The sequence below is a fragment of the Larus michahellis genome, chromosome 4 (genome assembly GCF_964199755.1).
Source record: "Larus michahellis chromosome 4, bLarMic1.1, whole genome shotgun sequence".
NCBI classification, from domain to species: domain Eukaryota; kingdom Metazoa; phylum Chordata; class Aves; order Charadriiformes; family Laridae; genus Larus; species Larus michahellis.
The window spans coordinates 83901797-83924071 of NC_133899.1; the positions used below are offsets into that span (position 1 = coordinate 83901797).

General features: G+C 39.6%; 1 protein-coding gene across 5 annotated transcripts; it reads left to right on the top strand.

The window, feature by feature from the left end:
* The first annotated feature begins 634 nt into the window (after positions 1-634).
* On the top strand, positions 635-22268 carry OVCH2 (ovochymase 2). 5 transcript variants are annotated; one of them, XM_074586151.1, is made up of 22 exons: positions 635-876; positions 1659-1758; positions 4134-4243; positions 4909-5000; positions 6254-6426; positions 7433-7528; positions 8104-8255; positions 8915-9110; positions 10621-10644; positions 12056-12146; positions 12250-12383; positions 12798-12938; positions 13914-14044; positions 14441-14534; positions 15356-15487; positions 15869-15949; positions 16587-16773; positions 18171-18240; positions 18813-19008; positions 19294-19445; positions 19757-19925; positions 20360-22268. In XM_074586151.1, exons 2-22 carry the CDS (start codon positions 1668-1670, stop codon positions 20380-20382), a joined length of 2535 nt encoding a protein of 844 aa, XP_074442252.1. In that variant the 5' UTR covers positions 635-876; positions 1659-1667; the 3' UTR covers positions 20383-22268. The 5 variants fall into 5 exon arrangements, 3 of the variants coding, with proteins under 3 accessions (XP_074442252.1, XP_074442254.1, XP_074442253.1); XM_074586153.1 differs by having other exon boundaries at positions 673-706; XM_074586152.1 differs by lacking the exon at positions 635-876 and adding an exon at positions 1396-1544.
* The last annotated feature ends 7 nt before the right edge of the window (positions 22269-22275 follow it).

A 22275-nucleotide genomic window follows, 5' to 3' on the forward strand; every position in this document is an offset into this window, starting at 1 on the left:
TCCTCCTCAGACAGGAGAAGCAACACGAAGCAACTTTTCTAGCAAAAATAGAAAGTGATTTTTTTATGTCTTGCAGTCTGGCCATCTTGGTGGCCCACTAACCTTCACTGAAAAGCAGCCTGTGTTCCATCCCACCAGCCCTCGACCCCCTTTAAAAACCCCTCAAAACCAGAAGAACAGAGGAACCATTCTGGAATGCTCTAATGATGGATATTATCTATATTCTTTGCTTTATCTTGGTCTTAAACTTATTTGTACGTGTGTGTGTTTATTTTTTTTAATAATCTCAGAAGAAGCAGCAACTATATGTATTTCTACAGTATCAAGCATACTTTGGGGAATAAAATGCTCGTAAATTAAATGCCCATCAAAAGAAGGGGCAGCCCGGACTGACTAGCATCGATTAGCCCCGTTGTTTTGGGGCTGGGGGGTGGCTCTACCTGCTAAGACATGGGTCAGACCTAGATTTCAAGCACACGGTCATTTTGGACACTTGTTGATTTAATGGCTTTGTCTTGCTACAAAGGTACAGGACGCTAACAGGATGTGCCGCCGGCCCTGCATTGAGATTCGGAGCACATGCCTGGATGGAGACCAAGTGGTAAGGTTTGACCTTTGCGTTTCTTTGAGGAGTGATGCTGGCGGGGGCTGCCTGCCAAAGCTGCGGGTCTCCCGAGCACCAGCGACTATCCGGCGGGGGAAGCAGGTAAGGTCATTAGTGCCTCTGGCTGCGCACAGGGTAAAGGTAACAGCTTCAGGAGAAAGAGAAATAGAGTACAAGAAAGCCGGCGCTTCTGTTTCGCCATCCCAGACAAGGAGCAGGTTGTACGGGACGTGCCCTTCTGTGCTTTCTCTTTCTGACCTCTCTGCTGCACAGTAAGTGTTGTCTCTCTGTCATAAATTTGAAATGAGCTGATTAGCTTTCTGTTTTGTGAAATGTCTTTAATTTAGCTGCTGATCTGTTCCTTATTTAGGATTTGAATAGTCTTTAAGAGACTTGCACTTAAATTGCTGTTAAAAGTGGAGCTTAGCCATAAAAGAGACACGGAACTGGCACTGCTGATGGCAGCAATACTGAAATATTTTTAAAAAGCTGAGCCCTGTCCTCCTTAGTTGCCTTTCAAAAACGGGCTGTAAAGACTGCTTTTCTGAAAACATGACGCTTTGATGCAGAGAGCTATCTTTGTCTCGTTCGACACTGAGCATGCTGCCAACAAAATGATAAACTTCTGGTATGTTTCTTGGGTCTGTGAAATTGGCTAAATATAAAGTGTGCGGGAAATATAAAGCATTGCCTCATCAAGAGCTGTAGAAATTGCAAGGGTAAATAGCAGTTAACATTCTGTTCATGAGCGTTCTACTTCGATGTGTAGATGAGTCTGGGTAAGTGTCGCTAGCAAAGCATGCAATAGCAAATTCATTTTGTCATTTTGCCTGAAAAAAATAGTTTTAGGACGGATTTTATCTAGTATTTTACAGCAAAGACCTCAGTAGTGGCATATAAAAGAGTCACGCTCATAAATTTGGAAAACTTACTTGTGCAGGTAAGTGCTTTATGGCCGGATTAATGAGTAACTTCTACTTCAATTAGTTGCAGTATAGTATTTGGGCTGCTTTTTCCCTATAAAAACTCTCCTTGTTTTCCCTCGGTCGTTTAGCACCCCAAGATGCGCGTTGCCCTCGGTAAGCTGCAGTTGCTCCTGACGGGGATAGTTTGTATCCCAGAGTTTCGTGCTGTGCCATCTGCCCTTCTGAAAGGTAGGGTGAAAATTTCACATCTAGCTTTAACAGTTTTCCAAGTTCTAACGGATTTGTTCTTCGGCAGCGACAAGCATGGGAGTCAGTGCTGAAGTAAAGAAGCTGCACTAGTTTCACCCCTTAAGTTTTTGACCCTAAGAGCTCAGAGACCTAGACAGAAGGTAGCATTAAAATAATTGGTTTAGTTTTCATTCTTTACATTTGTTCTCATCCAAGTCTGTAACTGAAAGTTCTCTTTTAATGCCTGATTCTTATGAAACTTTTGTCTGATTCCTTCATTCAGAATCCATAACGTTCAATAAATATGATTTATAATTAAATAAATACAATTAAATACCCTCCGATTTGCAGCAAGTTAATGAAGGTCTTGGTTTAGCAGGTTACCCGTGGGCTGCAAACAAAATATAGTGAGTCCTCTCTTCCATTGTATTACATCTTAAAATTCAGAGTATTCTTTTTTTGGTACAATAATGATTGCCATTTTTCATCTTTTCTTTATGAAGATTTACTAATTTATAGAGAACTGGAATGGAAATCAGATCTTGACTGTTTGCATAACCATTTTGCTTCCATTTTAAATTTGCAGTAGGAAAAAAGGGAAATTTACAGCACGATTTCCTAAATTCTGCAAATCACTTGTTTTCGTTGTAAATGCTCTATTTTGGCTGTCAAAACAGGGGTGGCATCTAAATCATCATCATAAGTTGCCACTTAAGCAGTCGAAAGCATAGTGTTCTGTAGGATGGCGTAGTCTGGCTTCAGCGTCCCGCCGGGCAGATGGACGGGACGCGGTTCACATAGACACCTCTCAGCCCACCAGACAGCGACGCTGGTCCTGAAGCGGCCTGTAAAGAAATCAGGAATCTCTTGGGCTTACAAATGCCACAGAACAGAAGATTCATTCAGAGTTTGTCAGAATATAGATAATATAAGTTTGGTATAATATTAATATAAATATTAACTTGTAACTTAAACTAATCTTGCATGTATTAGGAGAATGGACTTATTCAATGCTGAAAGAAAAAAGGAAAGTTTTAGTTTATGAATCTGATTTTTTTTATTTTATGTCTTTATTTTTGCCTGTTTCCCCAGTACCAAATTCCCTTTGGTAAAACTTTAAATCCTATTTTTTTAAAATTTTATCTCTGTTTCCTCTTTCCCCTTTCCTCACTGTATCTTTGCACATGGGAAAAAGGTGGGTGCAGTGAGAATGAGGCAAGAATGAAAAAAAATCAGGTAAATTAATTGGATCATTTCTATATGAAGCCTTTTTTATTTAAAAGTAAGTAGCATTGTGTCAGCATTATTGTGACACTGTAATCCCTTGCATCACCCATGCTAATCCAGAGGATGATTGCAAACCCCTTTGTGTAGGTGTTGTAAGCTGCTTTTTATAGTTTGGAGGATTCCACGTTTTCCAGACAGTGTATACAAGTATCGGTCCTCCATCCTTTCAGTACAGCCACCAGTCTGCCAAAACAACAACAAAATGTTCCAAGTTTATGGATGCTAAATTTTTCCTAATGTAGTGTTTAACAGAATTTGTAGTAAAATGAGTTTTCATACAGCTTTAAGAAAAAATAAAATTGTGGCCACCATTGGGTTTGAGAAGTGCACGACACAGAATTCCTCTGTTACAACGTGCTGTTTGGCAGAATCGGTTGCTTTGCTTCTATCTTTCTTAAAATACTCCCAAATTGGTAGTTATCACCACAAATACTTGTTTCTATAAATATACTCCTTTACAAATACATAAATATTATCAGCTTTGTTTAGCCTTAGTAGATAACAATAATTATGAATTAAAAAGAAATAAAGTTGGCCTGGTAATAGGTATTCTGGAGAAATTCAGCCACTGTTGTTTGTCATCGAGTTCTGTGTGTTGTGCATTTTGACCCCGTTTGTCCAAAATATTTTTACGTATAAATGCCGGGTGTAAAGAGATTTCTGAAAGCAAGAATGAAGCAGTGATTTAGCCCCCAAATAATTGCAAAACTTGCTTGAAAGAGAATGTTGCCATTCGGAAAGTTCAAATTAATCACGGACCCAATGAGAACATTTATTTATATATATATACACACATACACACGTGCTTATTTGCTCATAGCAGGCAAATTTAATATTTGTGATACAATTGAACAAAAACGTGCTTATTTGGACAACTTCGCAAAATAAAGTACATTGCCCTTTTCTTAGCCCAATTTAGCCTCAGTCTGGGCATTTTGTACTAGGAACTGTAAAATGTGGCTCCTGTCGTGGCAGAGAGACTGCACTGACCTCTGTGCCGGGCCATGCCTTCCAATTCGGTTATTACAAAGTAGAAAAACTTAAATCCAGACTAAATCTTTCCTCCTTTTCTCTCTTTTACTCCTCAGATCCGAAGTGTGGGCAGCAAGTTCAAGAGACAAAACTGTGGAGTTACCTTAACCTTTTCGCTCGGATTGTTGGGGGAAACCAGGTGAAACAAGGCTCGCATCCCTGGCAGGTTTGCACAAGCACGTGTGGTTTTGTCTTCAGAACAAAGTCCTGACGTTTTGTAGAAATGACAAAAGAAGACAGCGGGTATACTCTGTGCTTACTGACACTTCTGGCACATTCTTGAGCTCCACCCTGCTTTTATGAAAAGCAGTGAAGCAGGCAGAGAGGACACGGAATCTGTCCTGCTCCCTGATAAACCTTTGCGTGTCGTTTCTTATTTTGTTTGTTGTTATTTCTGAAAGAACATCTGTAGTTTAGTCTATTGTAAAGAGGCATGGGTGAAACTGCTCAAAAACAGGAGACCAAAGGACACCGCTTCCAGCCCCTGACTATTGTCAGGCACCATGGATTTGCGGTGCTCCCAGTGACCGCCAAAGGAAAAGTTCTCAAGTAACTAGTGACCTTTACAGCGTGCCCCGTACCTCAGTGACTTGGCTTTTATTTCGTCTATGTTGCTTTTATCCAGGTGCCAAGTCACAGCTGAGGGGAACAGCAAGGTTTAGGATCAATTAGACTCAAGAACCGTAAAAACGCCGTCAAAGTGTGGTTGCTTGAAATGCAGCATGTACTTTAGCCCTGTGAATCTTCAGAGCGTGCCTGCACGTGCTCTCTCCTTTCTTCCTCAAATGCAGTCGGAGCAGATAGGAAGATTTTCTTCTTTATGCATTGCAGGTTTCCTTGAAACGAAGGCAAAAGCATTTCTGCGGAGGCACCATTGTTTCTGCTCAGTGGGTGGTCACGGCAGCTCACTGCCTCTTGGACAGGTACGGATGTGGGATTTCAGGAGCAGGCTGCAGGCGCAGAAAAACAGTGGTTATAAAAGCCTGTGTGTGCTGTAGCATCTCTTTGTGGCGATTACTTACAGATGCTACCCTTTCATCTGCAACCAGTATTTTCCATGTTTTGACAGAAGGGGAGAAAAACCAAAACCTTTGAACATCTCAAAAATAATTAAGAATAAAACAATCTTACAGGGGTGGTGGAGACTGATTTTTGGAAGTGTAGGTAAAAATCTGTACCTAACTATAATTATCAGGTGACCGCAATTTTTTTTTTTAGTAGTAACAACTGGCAGAGCATACGCAATTAAATGGCGAATGGATAATGTCCTCTTGCACGCTGACAATGTCCTGCACAATTTTTAGCGCAATAGTGCTAAAAAAAAAAAAGCTTGTGAACGTTCATAGAATTGAACAGTTGCCTACGTTGGAAGGGACCTTTCAGATCATCTAGTCCAACCATCGACCTAACACTGACAAAGAACATCACTAAACCATATCTCTAAAGCAATATGTTGTACAGAAGGTTTCGGTCCTGATTCTGTGGTGGCTTTACTGAGGTTCTAACTCTCTTATTAATACTGAATCTTCATACTAATGAATCACTTGGAATTATAAATTTGATCTATATCTGGCATTGCACGTGATCACGTCTTGGTCAAATTAGCCAATAACTGCAGAGTTGATGTTAACTACACAAGGACAGAGAATATCTAAATCAGCATAAAGCCTACAGACACAAAAGTAATTCTTCAAGTTGGCTATATTTGAATTGGAATAAAAAGTTGATAATGATTGCTTTCGTTTTCCCTTGCTGCACATCTGATCTGGTACTAGGAGCCAGGATTCACTATGTTTTTAAGGTATAAACTGAGAATGCTAGAAAATTAGTTGTACTTTTTCTGTGCTTTCCTATGTCCAAATATTCCCTCCTCCTTCAAAAAGCAGGGTGACTAAGCATTTTTAAACACAGTAGGAGAACCTGGTTCCTTAGTAGACCACCAACCACCATCAGGAGTGTAGATAAATGGTCTTTCTTCTCAGTCCCTTTCATCTCCCAATTTATACTGCAGGGCATACTCTGATGCTTGGTGACTGTACATATTAAGTGTTGTAAAATCTGAAGATGAAAGTTGTTATGTATCAGTAGTAATAACTTTTCTGTTTAAAAACAACTGCATTTTTTTCCTTTCATTTTGAAGATTCCATAGCTGAACTTTTATTTTTCTATTCTACAGGGATTTACTCCAGTACTTGAGTGTCACTGCAGGAGAGCACGATTTGAGGATCAGGGAGAACGGCGAGCAGACCCTTCCTGTTAAGTATGTCATTAAGCATCCCAACTTTGACCCCAGAAGGCCGATGGACTATGACATTGCCCTTGTGAAGCTGGATGGAGCCTTCAACTTCAGTAAGGCCATAGTTATCTGTGATCTTTTTCAGTGGGGAAGGCAAGGCCTTTGTTTCTCCCAGACGCTGTGAAAAGTCTTGAAGCTCAGTTTAAACCTGTTTCCCAGCTGTCAGATTATACCACCAAAAATCTCCAGAGTATTTTGCAACTGAAGTATTTAAAATGCCAGGGGTGAGTCAGAAAAATCTATCAGTTGAATTAATGGTCGTCTTCAGACTTAATACTCCCTTGAAGAAAAAACTATTGCTCTTTATATACAGGAGACTAAAACCTGACCAAATAGGTGGTTTTATTTTTCATCTAAGGTGTAGGTGGAGATTTTTGCCTGTGGTGAAGAGTAAAGCTAGCAAAGGCAGACCAGAGCTCACTGCGTACCACAGTGCTGTCTCCACACCTTACTCACACCCCTCTGCTATTCGTCCCCTTTTCCCTCCCTGCAGGCTCCGCAGGAGGGAGAGCAGGGTTATCTTCGGTGGTGGCAGAGAGGCCCTTTCAGGGGCGGGAAGGGGGAGGGGAGGAGAGGGCAGCTGTTGGTTTCCCCATTCCCTGGCCTGTGAGCCAGTGCACTGACTTTGCCTTAACAGTTGGGTTTTCTGGAAGGCCACTTCACATCAGTTTTAGTGATGGAAGGTGCATAGGGGAGTCCACCCCACACTCGGCTCTTCCAAAGGCTCCGGCTCACATCACTAGGTCGCTCTTTCTTTGCCACCACAAAGGTGAGTGGCTACTTTTTCTGACAGAAGTTTGGATCATGATAGCAGCTAAGTTTAAGCCGAATGGCAAGGCCTGGTCTGAAGCTTGCGGGGCTCCTGGCTTTCTTTTTCCATTCCAAAACACTACGAAGTGGAGGCACAGATAAGTTGTCAAATGCGAGATTAATTTTTCAGATATCACAAAAATAACAATATTTTTTAGTTTTAAAAAAAAAAAAACAAAACAGAAAGGAAGCTTTTTGTTGTTGTTGTTTCAAATACTTACCAATAAAATTCATGTCTGTGTGTGGCAGGTTCATCAGTTTTGCCAGCATGTCTTCCTGATCCAGGTGAAAAGTTTGAAGCAGGATATATCTGCACTGCTTGTGGATGGGGCCGTTTAAATGAGAGTAAGCCACTCGAATTGTTCTTTGACATTTGGGTTTTTCAGTGTCTTATTTCTCAAGGTAAGAGCTTAATTGCAGAGGTCATAGACAGACCAGAAAAAAACCATCAACCAGTCATAAGAGTTGTAATCTCAAAATGGGATCTTTCTAGCTTCTATGCCTACCTGTGAATTGCCTCAAAATGGATCACTACGATATCATAGGATCATAGAATGTGTTGGGTTGGAAGGGACCTTTAAAGGCCATCTAGTCCAACCCCCCTGCAGTGAGCAGGGACATCTTCAACTAGATCAGGTTGCTCAGAGCCTCATCAAGCCTGGCCTTGAATGTCTCCAGGGATGGGGCCTCTACCACTTCTCTGGGCAATCTGGGCCAGTGTTTCACCATATAGACCTGTATTTCAATTTTGAAACGTTTTGAAATTTATTCAAGTGAAACTGCTTATATACACAAAACTGGATGTTTATGTAACTATAAAATGGCTCGGAGCAAGTTTACAACTTCTTTTTTGGTGTATTTTCAGTGACATTAAGTTCACCTTTCAGCATTTCTTATGAAGAATTTTTTGTGTGTTTCAGATGGAGTACTCCCTCAGGTCTTACATGAAGTAAATCTACCAATCCTAAACAGTAAGGAATGTTCAAGAGCGTTATCAACTTTAAAGAAACCCATCCGAGGTGACACTATAATGTGTGCTGGATTTCCCGATGGAGGAAAAGATGCCTGCCAGGTCCGCTCAGCAGAGGGCCTTGTGTACTCACAAGCCTTTTGCAGAAGCTCAAGGCTGTGTGTCCCTAAATGAATACACTGTAAAATGCAATATTTGGAGGGTATTTATTTTGACGTCTGAATTCTTTCAAAGGTTCTGTATGGGGCGATGCACTTAATTACATAATTCCATTTTAATTATCGTACGAGTTGTACAACAGGTTCCTGAGCGTAATTTTGCAACGTATCCCAGTGCAATAATGCTTCGGGCTTTCTAACTTCATAACAGTTGATATGCTAATTAGTTAATGTTGCTAAGATCCTAAGGAGGAAAGTAGAAAGTCTTGCATTGGATTAGAGGAAGGAAAGAAAGTGAGATAAAGTTTGAGCATTCCTTGTCATGGGGGTAGGAAAAAAAAGCTCTTCGCTCCTTTTTGCATGGTAAAACACAGCAGGTCTGGACCCACGAGGGAATTCGTCTCTCTCTCCCCCTCTTGATGATCCTGACTAAACACAATAAGAAAGAAAGTGTCTTTCTTCATAGTTGTTTTTTTTTAATTACTATTCCCTCTGTTGCGGGTTTGTCAGTACAGCACAAAAGAAACCTCTTTGAGGCTTGCTCAGTGGTATGTACCCACTTTTGTCAGCTGTGGGTTGTGGCCTTTTGCTCATTTTTTACAGGGAGACTCAGGAGGCCCTCTATTGTGCCGCAGCAGGCACGGTGCCTGGACTCTCGCTGGCGTGATCTCCTGGGGCATGGGATGTGCTCGTGGCTGGAGAAGTAACGAGAAGAAAAAACATCACAACAGAGGATCCCCAGGAATATTCACCGACCTCAGTGCAGTGCTTTCCTGGGTTCAAGAGAACATGGGTGCCGGTATTAAGTCTCCACAGTAATGTGTCCCTCACTTTTGACAACCCTTCTGTCTCATAATAATATTTCATTTAATTTTATTTTTTTCAAGGTATAGTACTTACATTTTCCCCACTTTTCCAGGCAAAGCATTATAGCATTTCACAATGCCTTTAAGTATATGGTACTGATTGGCAGTTGCCAAAACCAAATTGAGAGCATTGTAAATGTTTGCTTCGCTTCCATTTTGCCTCCTACTTGGACTATATGTGTGTGTGTGCATATATATATATTATTTTTTTTTTACTTTAAGAACAGTCCTTTTATCCAGCTAGCTTCTTAGCCTGGTATTTTTGTTTTTAAGTGGAAATTCACCAGTTGAAAGTGTCTGAAATTCCATATGCACCTCTTTGAAGTCACTTGTCATTTTTCTGAGCTAAAACGTGTTGGATCAGATATTTGACTACGTGGGGAAAAGTCATGCTCTCAGAAGAGTTTTTGCTTACTCTGCCCAAAAGGCTTCACGTGCCCTCTGTGCAGGGGAACAGCATGGAAATTATCCATCATTTCCAAAGTCATGGAGCTGGAGATATAAACGACAGTCTGTCCAGGGATGAACTTCACTCAGAGCGTTAAGAAACTGAACTAATATTTTCTTCCAATTTGGGCCATTTTTGTTAAAAAGTGTTGGAGATTGTGTTAAAATTTCTACAGAGAACTGAAAAACTGAGGAGGGGTGTTTAAGAGGTTTTGCTAGTCAATGATAAGAAAAAAATTTTCGAGGGGAAAATCCCCCCAAGCTTTCCCATTGGAAACCAATTTCAACTGGTGACGGAAAAAGGAAACCCTCATAATGTTGGAGAAAAATGAAAAGGGTTTAGCTTCTGAACAATATTTTGCTTTCCAATTTAAAAACAAAAAAAGAAAAGAGAGACACGTGGTCTTTTTATTAAAAATTTACTAGTTTATCCATTTTATTATCAGGAAAAAATAATATGAATTTGCTGTTTTAGTAATTAAAGTCTGTTGGCTCCAGCGAACAGAAAAATCGATCTGGTAGGTAAAGTAAAAACACACTTCTCAATTGCATTGCACTAGGTTTTGCTTGCTCAGTCTTTCATACTGTCACGCTGGTGCAAAAGATCTTAACTGTAATGCCCCTGATGTGATGCTAGCAATTGGATTCTGCTACCCTTTCCTGAAATGTGTAATATTTACTCAACAGGTATGTAGGGAGAGAGTACCATGCTGCCCAGACTGAGCGGTGGCCTACTAATGTATGATTAATTCTAGAAGTGGCTACTCCAGAATTGTTTATTCCAAAGTCAGCATTGCCTGAACTTGCAATTTTGTTTTAATTCTGAGCCTAGTTTATGTCGGCACTATGTCCCCGAGCAGCATTTGAATTTGCCTCAGTGCTAGCTGTATAAAATTACCATTTCACATGTATAAAAATGAAGCCTACATTGTGAATATGAAACTACAGTAATTTATTCTTCTTTCTCCACTCCTTTCCCTATCCCTCCTGTATTAGATCTGAAAATGAAAAGCTCCACAGGTGAGTACGTTTTTTTCCCAGTATCTTCTATCTGTGTTAGAGCATAAAAAGACCCCCAAAATAGTCTGATACATAATTTATGTAGGAAGAAATGGAACATGAAGAAGCTTGACTCATCAAAGCACTTTAAAATGTATACTCTAAATATATAGTTTTTTCCTCCTCATTCTGTAAAAATAACTAAAATTACTTTTGTAGGGTTGTACTTATGTACTGGTGACTTCAAAAAGGAATTTTCCTTAAGACAGCTACATATATAAAACCATATTTTTATTGAAATGCAAATAAAATTAACGGGAAAAATGTCAAACAAAACCTCAAGCAATGCACAAAATCTAGTTAGTGAAATTGATTCTGTATAAAAATATAGAGTCTAAATAGAAGGTATGAGGTAAATTGGTAGTGCTTTTGCGTGGTCTGAGATGAACCTATCTACTTGTCTGATTTGTATTTCTATGAATAAGATGCAAAAGAAAAACCCCAAGAAACCCAACCTGGAATGTAACATGTTATAAAATTTAAGTCTTACTTTGATTGTACCATGTTCATGTTCTTGGTGGACACTCTGTTCATCTCGGTACAAGTTCACATAAAGAGACTAGAAACAACTGTTGTGAACTAGATCTTAAAATTTTAATTTTACTAATCTAGAGTGAGATTTCTCAGATGATAGATGATCTTGGGCACACAGTCAGTTTGTACAGACTTGCTGTGTCCAGTAAGAATTGGGTATTTAAGTGCTGTTTGTGTCTTTTTGAAAGTTTTTACTGGTTTTCCTAGGACACTTCAGGTAAGGCAATCTTATAAGTACACAACTCCTTAAATTTTGTTTTCATATGCATAGTTGTTGATAAATGTCTTACTGGCTTACCTTGCAAAGAGGAGGAAAGGCAAGAGGAGATAATTTTTGTAAGTAATTGTGTTTCTAGCAACGCTTATCTGGAGAGGAAAGCTTTTGCTTCTTCTGTTAACGTGTCTTTAATACTGTATTGCACTGTTGCAAAAGTCTCCTGCTGTAACATAGCTAAGGACATTATTACAAATGGGCTGCAATGAACACTTATGTCCTAAGGTTTGCTTTTTTCCTCCACAATAAATATTTATACTGAAATCCTCATTTAACAAGTAGTTTCTTTAGGGTAAAAAGCATTTGTACAATAAAATATGATAGCATGTTGGCAGTGCTCCATTTTTGCTCCTAAATTACATGTTTTAAAATTGATTTACCATAATTCCAAATAAGAGAGAGAGGAGAGAAGACCCAGCATCAGTTTGCCAGCAGAAACAAGGTGCAGCGGAGCCATCTTGACTCTCACAATATTGTCTAGATGTTTGAGCTTTTTGGTGGAGCAGATGATTGGATATGTGTCAAACCTGATTCCTTCTATTTTGTTTTAACTCTACAATGCAGCATTTTGTAGCATTCAGGATGGCAAACTCCCTGACAGTGAAGGAGAATTACATTTTCCTGGGAGTCCCAAACAGTTCTACCAAAACCGCCAGTAAGTAGGCAAAACACAGTCTTTCCCCAGAAACTATTCCCCGTACTGCCGTAGTTGTTTTTTTGTTGCAGTTTTGTGAACAGGAACTATTTTGTTGTTCCAGGTTATGTGTATGGACTCTGTTTGTACCAGAAGGGAATTATATATTGCTTCGTTTTTCCCACTTTGATATAGAGCCAGAAACGTTTTGTGACTATGATTCTTTATCAGTCTATTCAACAGACAGCAGACTTCTTGGTGAGTTGGCGTCCCCATATTCTTTGAAATAAGCTGTCAGTGTGGCCTTTCATTCTAATGGCAAGTACACCCAATGAGGACTTTGTGACTGATGTTTTACTTACTTTTTCACGATGAATACATAGTGACATACGATCCAAAATAAAAGACAAAAGGTGTGGGAGGAGAAAAGAATGGAAAATGCCCGGTAGGGAACTGTGTCAGCATACGACTTTCTGGTGTCACGGATTTTAAATTTTTAGTAGTGTGCATTTATTTGGGCTAGTGGATTAATAGGGAATGTAGAGGAATGATGATGGCAATTTCCTTTTCATCCTAAAATTTTTATAGCTAAGTACTAAAAATGGTACATGCAAGTTTTCTCAAGTGACTAAAGACTTTACACAGTGATTATTCTCTAATATTATATTTCAGGGAAGTTCTGTGGAGAAGATATTCCATTACCTATTTTGATTGGCTCCAATAGCATAAGGCTGAAATTTGTTTCTGACAACAAGGATTATGGAACTGGTTTTTCCATGACCTACAAAGCTCTTACACCAGATATTCTTCCTGGTAAGTCTAAGTCTAGTAATATACCTGTCAGCGTTCTTCGGTAGTGACCTGAAAAAAATTTTCAGGAGAAAATAAATCGGAGGAAGCTCCTGCAATATTTATATGTGGATGATGTTATGAACAAGGTAAGTGTGGTTAGGCTGCTGTCTGACATTGTGGAGAAACTGGGATGCCAAAGAGATAGAATAGATGCTATTGAGCGAAGCCCTCCTTTAACTTTGCCTCTTCTCCATCCACTTTATACAGGATCTCATTTCCTTCCTTACTTTCAGAATGTTCTAAAACTCAATTAAAAAAATTAGTCAAATTAGCAGAATTTCTAGATGAAAGCTACTTTGCTAGGTCCAAGCGTGCTTTCCTGGAGTGGCCCTGAGGGAGGCAGCTAAAGCTAAGATTTGTGGAGAATTGCTTTCAGTTTTGCTGTGCAGAGCTGTTCACCATTGCTAGGGAGCAGGCGAAGGGCCATCTGCTGGGTCTGGACAATCCAGTTACAGACAGACACATGTTGTTCCTGTTTCTGCAGCTTTTCCAGCCAGTTTCGTTCCTTTGCAGAGCGTAAGAGCAGAGGGTAGGGAGGAATCTCCTCTCAGGGGCCTCGCCACTGCATAGCCCATCAGGAAGATGTCCTCTGGTTGTGTTCTATGTCTCCACTTTCCTCTCCAAAGAAAGTTGGCAAATGTTGTGACATGCCCGTGTCCTGCTCTTCTGTCACCCCACACAGGTTCCTGTGCCCGCAGCGCACTGCCTGTAGCCAAAGGGGAATGCTACAGTCATGAGTTGAATTCCTCTTCTGCCTGGGAAGAGATTAAAAATTTTATTCGCATCTTTTTCAAACACAAGGATTTGACTTGCTGCTTTTGTCCTGTTGTCTTTCTCGACTGTGTGAAAGCGCCAGAAGAATTTTTCTGGATTTTGTGTGTGAATGATTTAATAGGAAATCACAGTGCCTCCAGTTTTGTTTTCCTGGATTTCCAGATTCTGGCTGTGAGTCCTTAGCTGTCCTTTTTGAAGAAGGAGTGTTACAAAGTATGCACTATCCAGAGCACTACAGCAACATGGCAGACTGTCAATGGATTATTTGTGCTCCAGAGGACCATGTAATCAAGGTATAATACGAGCCCCTCTTGTGTCTGCAGAATGGAAGTGGGCACCATTAAGTTAAGAAGAAATTATGCAGCTAAGGACAAGCAAGATCAAGCAACAAAAGCTTGCATAATGCTGCTGGGTGCAGTTAGGAGAAACCACCCTCCATCCCAAAAGCCCAGATAGGTTTTGATTTCTCCTTTAGGTTATAGTAAAACAGGATTTCCTGGTTTAAATTTTATCATGACAGATTCCTCTAGCAAATGTAATATGTTAGGTATCACCTCAGAGAGGTCTGAATGTCACAGAAACCAAAGGCTAAAGAATCATTGAGATTACTGAAGACCCTATTATAGATCTTTGAATTTTTGCTGTCTGAATTTAACAACAAGGTTTACTTTTTCATTTTTTATTTAAAGCTTACTTACCAGTCTTTTGAAGTAGAAGAGAGTGAAGATTGTTCTTATGATGCCGTGACTGTGTATGAAGATGTGAGAAAAGAGGAGGAAATTGGTTTGACTTTTGATCTTTGACATATTTTGGGGATGACCTATTTCTTCTGTGACTTTCACTAGCCCTGATTTACAGTCTAAAATTGAGTTCACCTCTAGAGTCTCACAAGATGTTATAGGTACTAGTTTCAGTACCTTGAAAAATACTTGCAGGTATTGCTGCTTCTGTTCCACTTACAGAGGCAAAACCACATTGAACAGAACAGTTTTATGTATTTAAATTCTGTATGAAATGCAGTTCTGAATTTGTGTGAATGAAGAAAAGGGCATAACACAATAGTTTGGTTTTGCAGTAATGATGAGACACAGAAAGTACTCGAGAGGTCTCCTTCTCAGAGTCCAGTTGTTCTTCGCTCCAGATGAGCCTTCATGTAATTCTTGCTGGCGGTTCCCCTGGCTTACGTTGAACGAGCTGAAGACCTGTCTGTCGACTGATTTCAGCATTTGCTTGATGCTGGTGCTTAGATTAGCGCTAGCAGGTGCTCGTGCTGAAACACTAACAAGGGGAAATCAAGTTTCCAGTGTGTCCTATATGCAATGGCAACCAATGAGCATGAGGCCTGCAATAGTGTCTTGTGAGATAATGCAAGGGTCTCCTTGTTCTTATGAGATGATTACTGAACAAGGACAGACCGACAGGAATAATCAAACAGTCCTTCAGCCTCAGTCTGCTTATCTATGCTCTTCTTTTGTGCATAGTTATTTTTTACCCTCTTGTGTGAGAGCTGGAATACACAGAATATTGAGTACCCGCTTTTGAAAGAGATAAGGATGAAAAAGTACATGTTAATCTGCAGTGAACCTTTACTTTCTCATCTTTAGCTAAATCTTGCGGATTTGCCCTACCAGCACCTGTTCTAAGCTCTTCTGCTCTGATGCTGATTGTCTTTCACTCTGATGAAACAGAGACCTTTGGAGGATTCAGAGCTACGATCTCTTTTGTTCATGTAACAGGTAATAGAAGTAACTTGGGAGACGGCCTCTGTGGGGCAGCACAAAGGGCTCTTCAGTGAATCTGGCTCTTCAGAGTTATTTTGCTCTAGGAGATTCTCCTCTAATAAATTGCTTCAGTAAAAAAACTGTATTGTGAATCTATTGAGGCATTAAACAAAGGGCATAATGAGTGGTTGAAGAGACACAATGAATCTCCCCAAAACCTCAGAGTTTTGTTTTGCATAAGAGTACTTAAAACCACGTGAAGATGTAACAGCACAGATTCCTACTGTAGAAATCTATTCCTTCTACAAAAATTATAATAAAGGAAATAAAAGTGATTTTTTAATAAAAATATCACTTGATGTGCCTGCTAACATATTTGCTATTTTAATTTGCCAGATTTAGACACTTTGCATTCAACTAGTGAAGAAGAATTTGAAGATATGGATATAACTGAAGAAGAAATACAGGTTACACCAGGTAAGCCAACCTGAGTTGTATTTTCTTCATGAGAATAGGGAGTACCTTTTGGACTATAATGTAAATGGTGTTTTCTCCAAATATTTAATGGCTGCAGTCTGAGTTGTCCCAGAATTTTTCATTAATTTGAAGAAATAAAAAGATGAATAGTAATGCTTCTATGCTTTGGCTTTAGAATAGCAGAACCTATTTTTTCCGGTTTCCTTCATCTTTTTAAGTCATTTACAGCAATGCAATAACATTATTTCAGCTTGTATGTCAGTTTACACCTACTTGCTTTGGTGAAAATAATTGCAAAGAGTACAGGGTAGTTGAAAATAACAACTAGAATTTTAGAACTTCCCTTTTCCCCCCAGTACTTTATGGAGAATTGGGTGAGTCCATATTCATTGTAGGTTTGAGGCTAAAACTTTTGAAGGTAAGCAGTTGCTTTCATCTTGGTGAAGCTTTGTTTTTGCTAAGATCATCTCCTCTAAACATTTGGATCCTTTCTAATGAGAGAAGTTGAAAGATTTAGCAAACAAAGGGAGGTGGGAAGTCTGTGAAGTTGTGGGGTAGCTCTTAAATGGTTGTTCTTTGCTTCTGCAAATCTTAACCTCTAAAAGACTTCTTGAGACATCAGTGCTTTCTGTTTCAGATGATGTTTGCGGAATGCCTTCAAATCAGCCCCGGTTCATCTTCAGCAGGATAATTGGAGGTGAAGAAGCTGTACCATACTCATGGCCCTGGCAGGTCAGCATACAAATTTCAGATGAGCATATCTGTGGAGGAGCAGTTCTTGCCAAAGAATGGGTGGTCACAGCTGCTCATTGCTTTAATTCTAGGTAAGAACTCTGGGATGAACCCTTCCCTGGGAACATCTGTAATTGCATGGTGTGTGTCTGCAGCGTGGTGGTTCTGCCCAGGGTGGCTGTCACAGTTTTGGTTACCACTTACTTGCAGCTCACACTGGCATAGGATTCTTTTGCTCCATACAGACGTACTAGGATTAGGGTGGCTACTAAGGAAGTAAGCAGCCTACTTCTATAGGCTTGGGTTTCATTCAGATCAGTTTCCAGAAGAGATGATAAGATACTAAGTCCTTTGTCATCCATCACTTACTCTTGGGTAACTTTTCTGTGTTTGGGTCATATACAGAGCATGTTTTCATCCAAGAAGAATCAACCTATCCAAAAATGAAAAAAGTTACTGAATTTGCATAGATTTTGGAGGACATACGGGAGGCTTTTGTGCACAGGGTTGATGCCATTCCTTTATCAAGAACCTATCAATCTGTTAAATCAGATTACATGGAAATTTTTCTGTCTTTATTGAGAGGAGAGAAAAGGATAGTCTGTGTGACTTTCGGACTCTTTAAAATACTTTCTAAAATGCAATTTGTTTATTTATCTCTTAGGCTGAACACTATCTGTTTTGAAGTTCAAATTAATCACGAGTACATTAATTTAACATTCAGATACATTGAGTCATTAAAATATTTTTTAAAAATCCTCTCAGGATTGCTGATAATTAAGTATTCTGGCCTGTTTTCAAATGAAGTTGCAATTACTTGAAAATGAGAGGAAGCTTTCAAAAGCCCCAAATGCCAAAAATGCTTAGACATCTATATTCTCCATTTCTTTGATTCTCTCCCCCCGCCCCGCCCCCAAAACTGGGGATCTGAAATGCAAGTGCCTTTTCGAATTTTGGACTTTGGCTTCTAAGTTTCTAAATAATAGTTTGCAAAACTTTATGTCAGGAGCATTGCTATGTTGAAGGTACTGCTTTAAGAGCCATATTAAGGAGGAATTCTCTATTGTACCTTGCCATCACATCAGAATTGCCATATGTGTCTCAATGATTCGACGAATGTAATTCGTAGTAATGTTTGAGAGGTTACGCATTTTTTCATTAAGAAGGTAAGGACCAGCACTGTCCCGGGATGATGTGGACCTTATGTTCTGCGTCAGGCACCCGCAGTCCTTACAGAAGTGACCTTCCTCTTAGTTTCCTGTGTGTTTGAGAGATCCTACTGCCTCGTCATGAGACTATTTCATGCTCCCTAGAAGACAATAGGAAGATTTCTGAAGATTTGTATGGGAGTGAGGGCCTCGGGAAGAGTTGGCCCAGGAATGTGTAGGGCCCTAGTATCTATTCTGGGTGGGGGAGGTTTTCAGATTCACTGGTTTCAAGACTGCAGTTATAGCAGCGGGAGAACATACCTACTTTTCTTTTTTTTAAGGGAACCATACAGAGACTTATGGATGGTGGTAACAGGGCTTCATGATCTTACAGAGCAAGAGTACAGACAGGTAGTATAAGTTCTGCTTAACAATCTTCACAATAAATCAATCTTGCAAAATAGTTTTTAATGTAAATGTGTTTCCCAAATTGTTCATGATGCAACAATCTACCAGCCTGCACACTGACCTTAATCTGCGTTTACACAACAGCTTTTGTGTGACTCTCAGGGAAATTGTATCAACACAGACGTGTGCCTTCACCAGTAATGAGCTCCAAACCTCAATATTCTGGAGGAGGTATGGGTGGGGAGCATATTGTCTCTAAATTGCCTCGTGACAATTACCAAGACAGAAATAATTGAGGCACAACTTTCCACTTTGTTCAGACTAAACAAATGTTTTTCCAAGACGCTGTTCCTACACTTGCTAGATGGGGCTTCCTGCATGTTCCCTGGTTCGTGTCCAAGAGGCATAATTTTGACTTGTTAATATAAGAAAACTGGTAACTTCAGTAGCTGCTTTTAAATGTTTCCTTCTCTTAAGGCAACTTGCACATGCCCTGAAAATTTGTAAAACCAAAGTTACTTAGAGACTCAAATTCACAAGTCATTCAGAAAATGTCAATGTCCTTGCTTTCTTAGAAAAGCTCAGTAAAGCAGTATATTATACATCCAAGTTTTAACAAGACCACTATGGACTCGGATATCGCCTTACTGCAACTGGCCGAGCCCTTAGAATTTAACCACTACGTGAGCCCAGTGTGCCTCCCTGCCGAGGAGGAGACGGTCCAGCCCTCAAGCGTATGCGTTGTCACAGGATGGGGAGCGCGTGAAGAAGGTGTGTGGCCTTGGCCGTTTTGAAGGTAGAGCATGCTGTAGCTGTGTTTTAAATACCTCGTTCCGTGTTGTAACATTCATTCTGTTTATACATTAGTTTCTGGAGAACAGACATGTTAAAAAGTTTTCACTTTTGTAAGCTCAGCTAGACATGCAGGGAAACGGGTGGGAGGAAAGAAATCAGATAATTTAGATTGAGACCATTTGAAAAGGGGAGGATTAAAGCTTCTTTCTGGAATTGTTAATTCACGCCTCTACTGGTTTCTGAGATGTCTTTTACTTCAAGACAGAGAAAAGGGGAAAAAACTGCATCAGCTGGAAGTCCCCATCCTGGTGCTTGACACGTGTCAGAGCTATTACATAAATCTTCCCAGTGAAGTGACCCAGCAGATGATCTGTGCTGGATTCCCTCTGGAAGAAGGCAGGGACTCATGCACAGTAAGTTGCGCACATCATCTTTGCCTTCTGACACTTGGGGTATGGCAGATGGGTTCTGAAAAAGAGGAGTGTTAAAACCTCACCAAAAGCTGTAAGTGATTTACTGTGAAAGACTCCTTAATAGTAGGATTTTTATTACTTGTATTGCAAAAAGAGATACTTCTCTTGAACAAAGGTTATTTCTTTCTCTGCCTTTTAAAAACAGAAACCTCCAAACACAGGAGCAGCTGGGACCTCTCGTAGCTGAACTTATATTTTAAAAACATAAGAGTGATATTAGCTCATAACAAGATTCCTTTCTCCTTGTGCAGGGTGATTCTGGTGGCCCATTGGTTTGTCCTTCAGAAGATAACTCAGGATTTTACACCCTTCATGGAATCACTAGCTGGGGCATGGGATGTGGAAGGAAGAGCTACCCAGGAGTATACACAAATGTTGGTGTTTTTGTTGACTGGATCAAGCAGAGTATTAATAGTAGTGGTATGTATGAAAAAAAAAAACAATTAAATGAATCCTTTTGCTAATGCTAGATGCTTCAATCGAGGTCTTTTTCCAGGGTGCCATTTTTATATTTGTGTGTCCAGCACTTCCTGCAATTGTGGCTGTTTAAAATACGCCTACTAAATGCCCAGAAACAGACGAATCTAAATCAGTAGTCACTTCTGAAAATCTTATTTCTTCTGGATGATCCCTTCTAGAGAAGGGATTATTCCCTTTTCTATTGTATTTCTCATGTTGATAAAAATGTTTTCCTTACTGCCGCTTTGCTGCTTCATTTCTCAGGGTTGGGAGGAGGTAGGGAGGCATGAACTGACACATAGATGACAGCTGAGTCCACTTTGACAAGTTTACAGCGTGCCTTTGTTGATGTTCTTTGCAAAGTTCACCCTGGTTTATTTTTCTCCTTGTTGTAGATCTCCCCGTTTTCATGGTGTGACCGTCAAAAGAGCTGGACCACATTGTAGAACACAAAAGTAAAACTGTCATTGAAAGCAAAATTTGGTGAGAGCGTGTTAGCTCACGATTGGTGAACAGATTCCAAAGTAGCTGATACTTACCCTGGTGAATTTACAGCTGATTTACCTGAATTGAGACTTCAGCTTTACATGTGTGTGCTTGGAACAGACACAAGTTACTTGCAGGCTTCTGACACTCTGTTAATCTATTTTAGAAGGAAAGAAAGGGAAAATAATCCACCATAAACCAAGCATATCCTTGAAGGTAGTACTGGAGAGCATAAAAATCCTGCAGAAATGAGATGAAATAAGTGCCTGTGTAAAACAACTGAAGGGGCAGCCAGTTATCCTTCCATTAAGGTCAATGAGAGTGTTACTTCTGGCAATGAGAAGACCCAGGTAGTGGTAGTAGTAGTGTGTCACTGAGGAGCAGAACAACATTGTGTAGTCATTAGTGATATGAATCAATCCAATAGCTGGGAAAAGGATATTTTTAATACAGTTCCTGTTTTAACAAATTGTGTGTTGTTTAAACAGAAGGGTTTGAAAAGACAAGTGTTACAGGCCAAAGTCCTTTGGCACCATGCAAGAACTGACAGCTATCCTAATTAATCTATACATATAACTAAAGAGGTATTGTGTAATCCACACACTGCAAACTGAGCACATTTACTTGTAAATAGCAGTTTGGTTTATGCCAAAATGGCTGCTAACACAAGAAATGTTGATGACAGGCTCCCATTAGCTTGGCAGACTGTTCTGTGCCCAGCCTTGGTGTTTAGAAGCTAGCTCACTATGATAGTACAATACGTAACACCAGTATAATCCTTCTTCGACTCAATGGTCCAGAAAGTAACTAGGAAAGAAGTAAGATATCTCATTTCGTTTCTGTTGATATTAATGGCAAAAATCTAGAGAGATGTGTTTCCCATACATGCATTTGGTGCCAGTAACCCTACTCTTTTGATTACATTAATTTAGAGCTTCTAATTATTTTAAAGATATAATCTTATTCTGTACCCAGGGAAAAAAACAATCTCTCTACCTTTATTCCCAAATGAATATGTTAAACGTTTTTTTACCAGTTTCTCCTCTTCACTGTAAAGTTTTAGGCAAAAGCCCACAAAATAATGTGGAGCATGAACTTTCTGTGAAACTATGAAAGTACTTTATGGTGGAAGGACTATGGACAAATTCAGGTTAAGTCTAAGGTACAGCTGTATTACATTATTGATAGATCATGCTTGTTCTATCTTTGACAAGCTCTTTGAAGAGTCTTTGGAGAGCACTGGAGGGAAAATATCCTTTGTAATTTTTCATTATGGAAGTCTGTTAATGTTCAGTTATGGTAGAACCTGCTATTAGCTAACCATATCCGTTTAACTAGGCTGGGAGCAGTTGTGTCTAATCCCTCGGTTTTTATTCTGTATCGCTTAACAGGAACAAGATGACTTAAAATACCTGTAAAGATTTTATCTGCTTATTAATCTAATAGAAGGACATCACGTTAGGTGTGTTCAGAAAAATAAAAAAGTGGGGGGAGAACTACAGGTGGTATCAGCTGTGCTAGCCCTATTGAATGCAGTGGTTATATGCTGATAAAATTTATATCGCTTAAAAAAATTCCTTTCATATAGTAGGAGTGCCATCTTCAATTATTTGTACTTTATTTGATTTTTGCTTGACTGCATGATGTCAACCTTTTGTGTTTCTCCTAGTATGGTTTTACAAATAGTCTAGTTTTGCTTTTGTTTGTTGTATCTTTTTAGTCTTTTGTAAGCTGACAATATCTTTTAGCAAGAGAACTGTTTTGTGATGCAAACGAAATCTGATTTTTTAAAAAAAATAAAAACTTACTTTCAATGGAGTTCATG

Bases quoted from the DNA above. Each gene is read 5' to 3' on its own strand.
- OVCH2 (XM_074586151.1), top strand. From the start codon at position 1,668: ATGCGCGTTGCCCTCGGTAAGCTGCAGTTGCTCCTGACGGGGATAGTT. The intron at 8,256-8,914 runs GTCCGCTCAGCA...CATTTTTTACAG, and splicing joins GAGGAAAAGATGCCTGCCAG to GGAGACTCAGGAGGCCCTCT. The intron at 18,241-18,812 runs GTAGTATAAGTT...TTGCTTTCTTAG, and splicing joins CAGAGCAAGAGTACAGACAG to AAAAGCTCAGTAAAGCAGTA.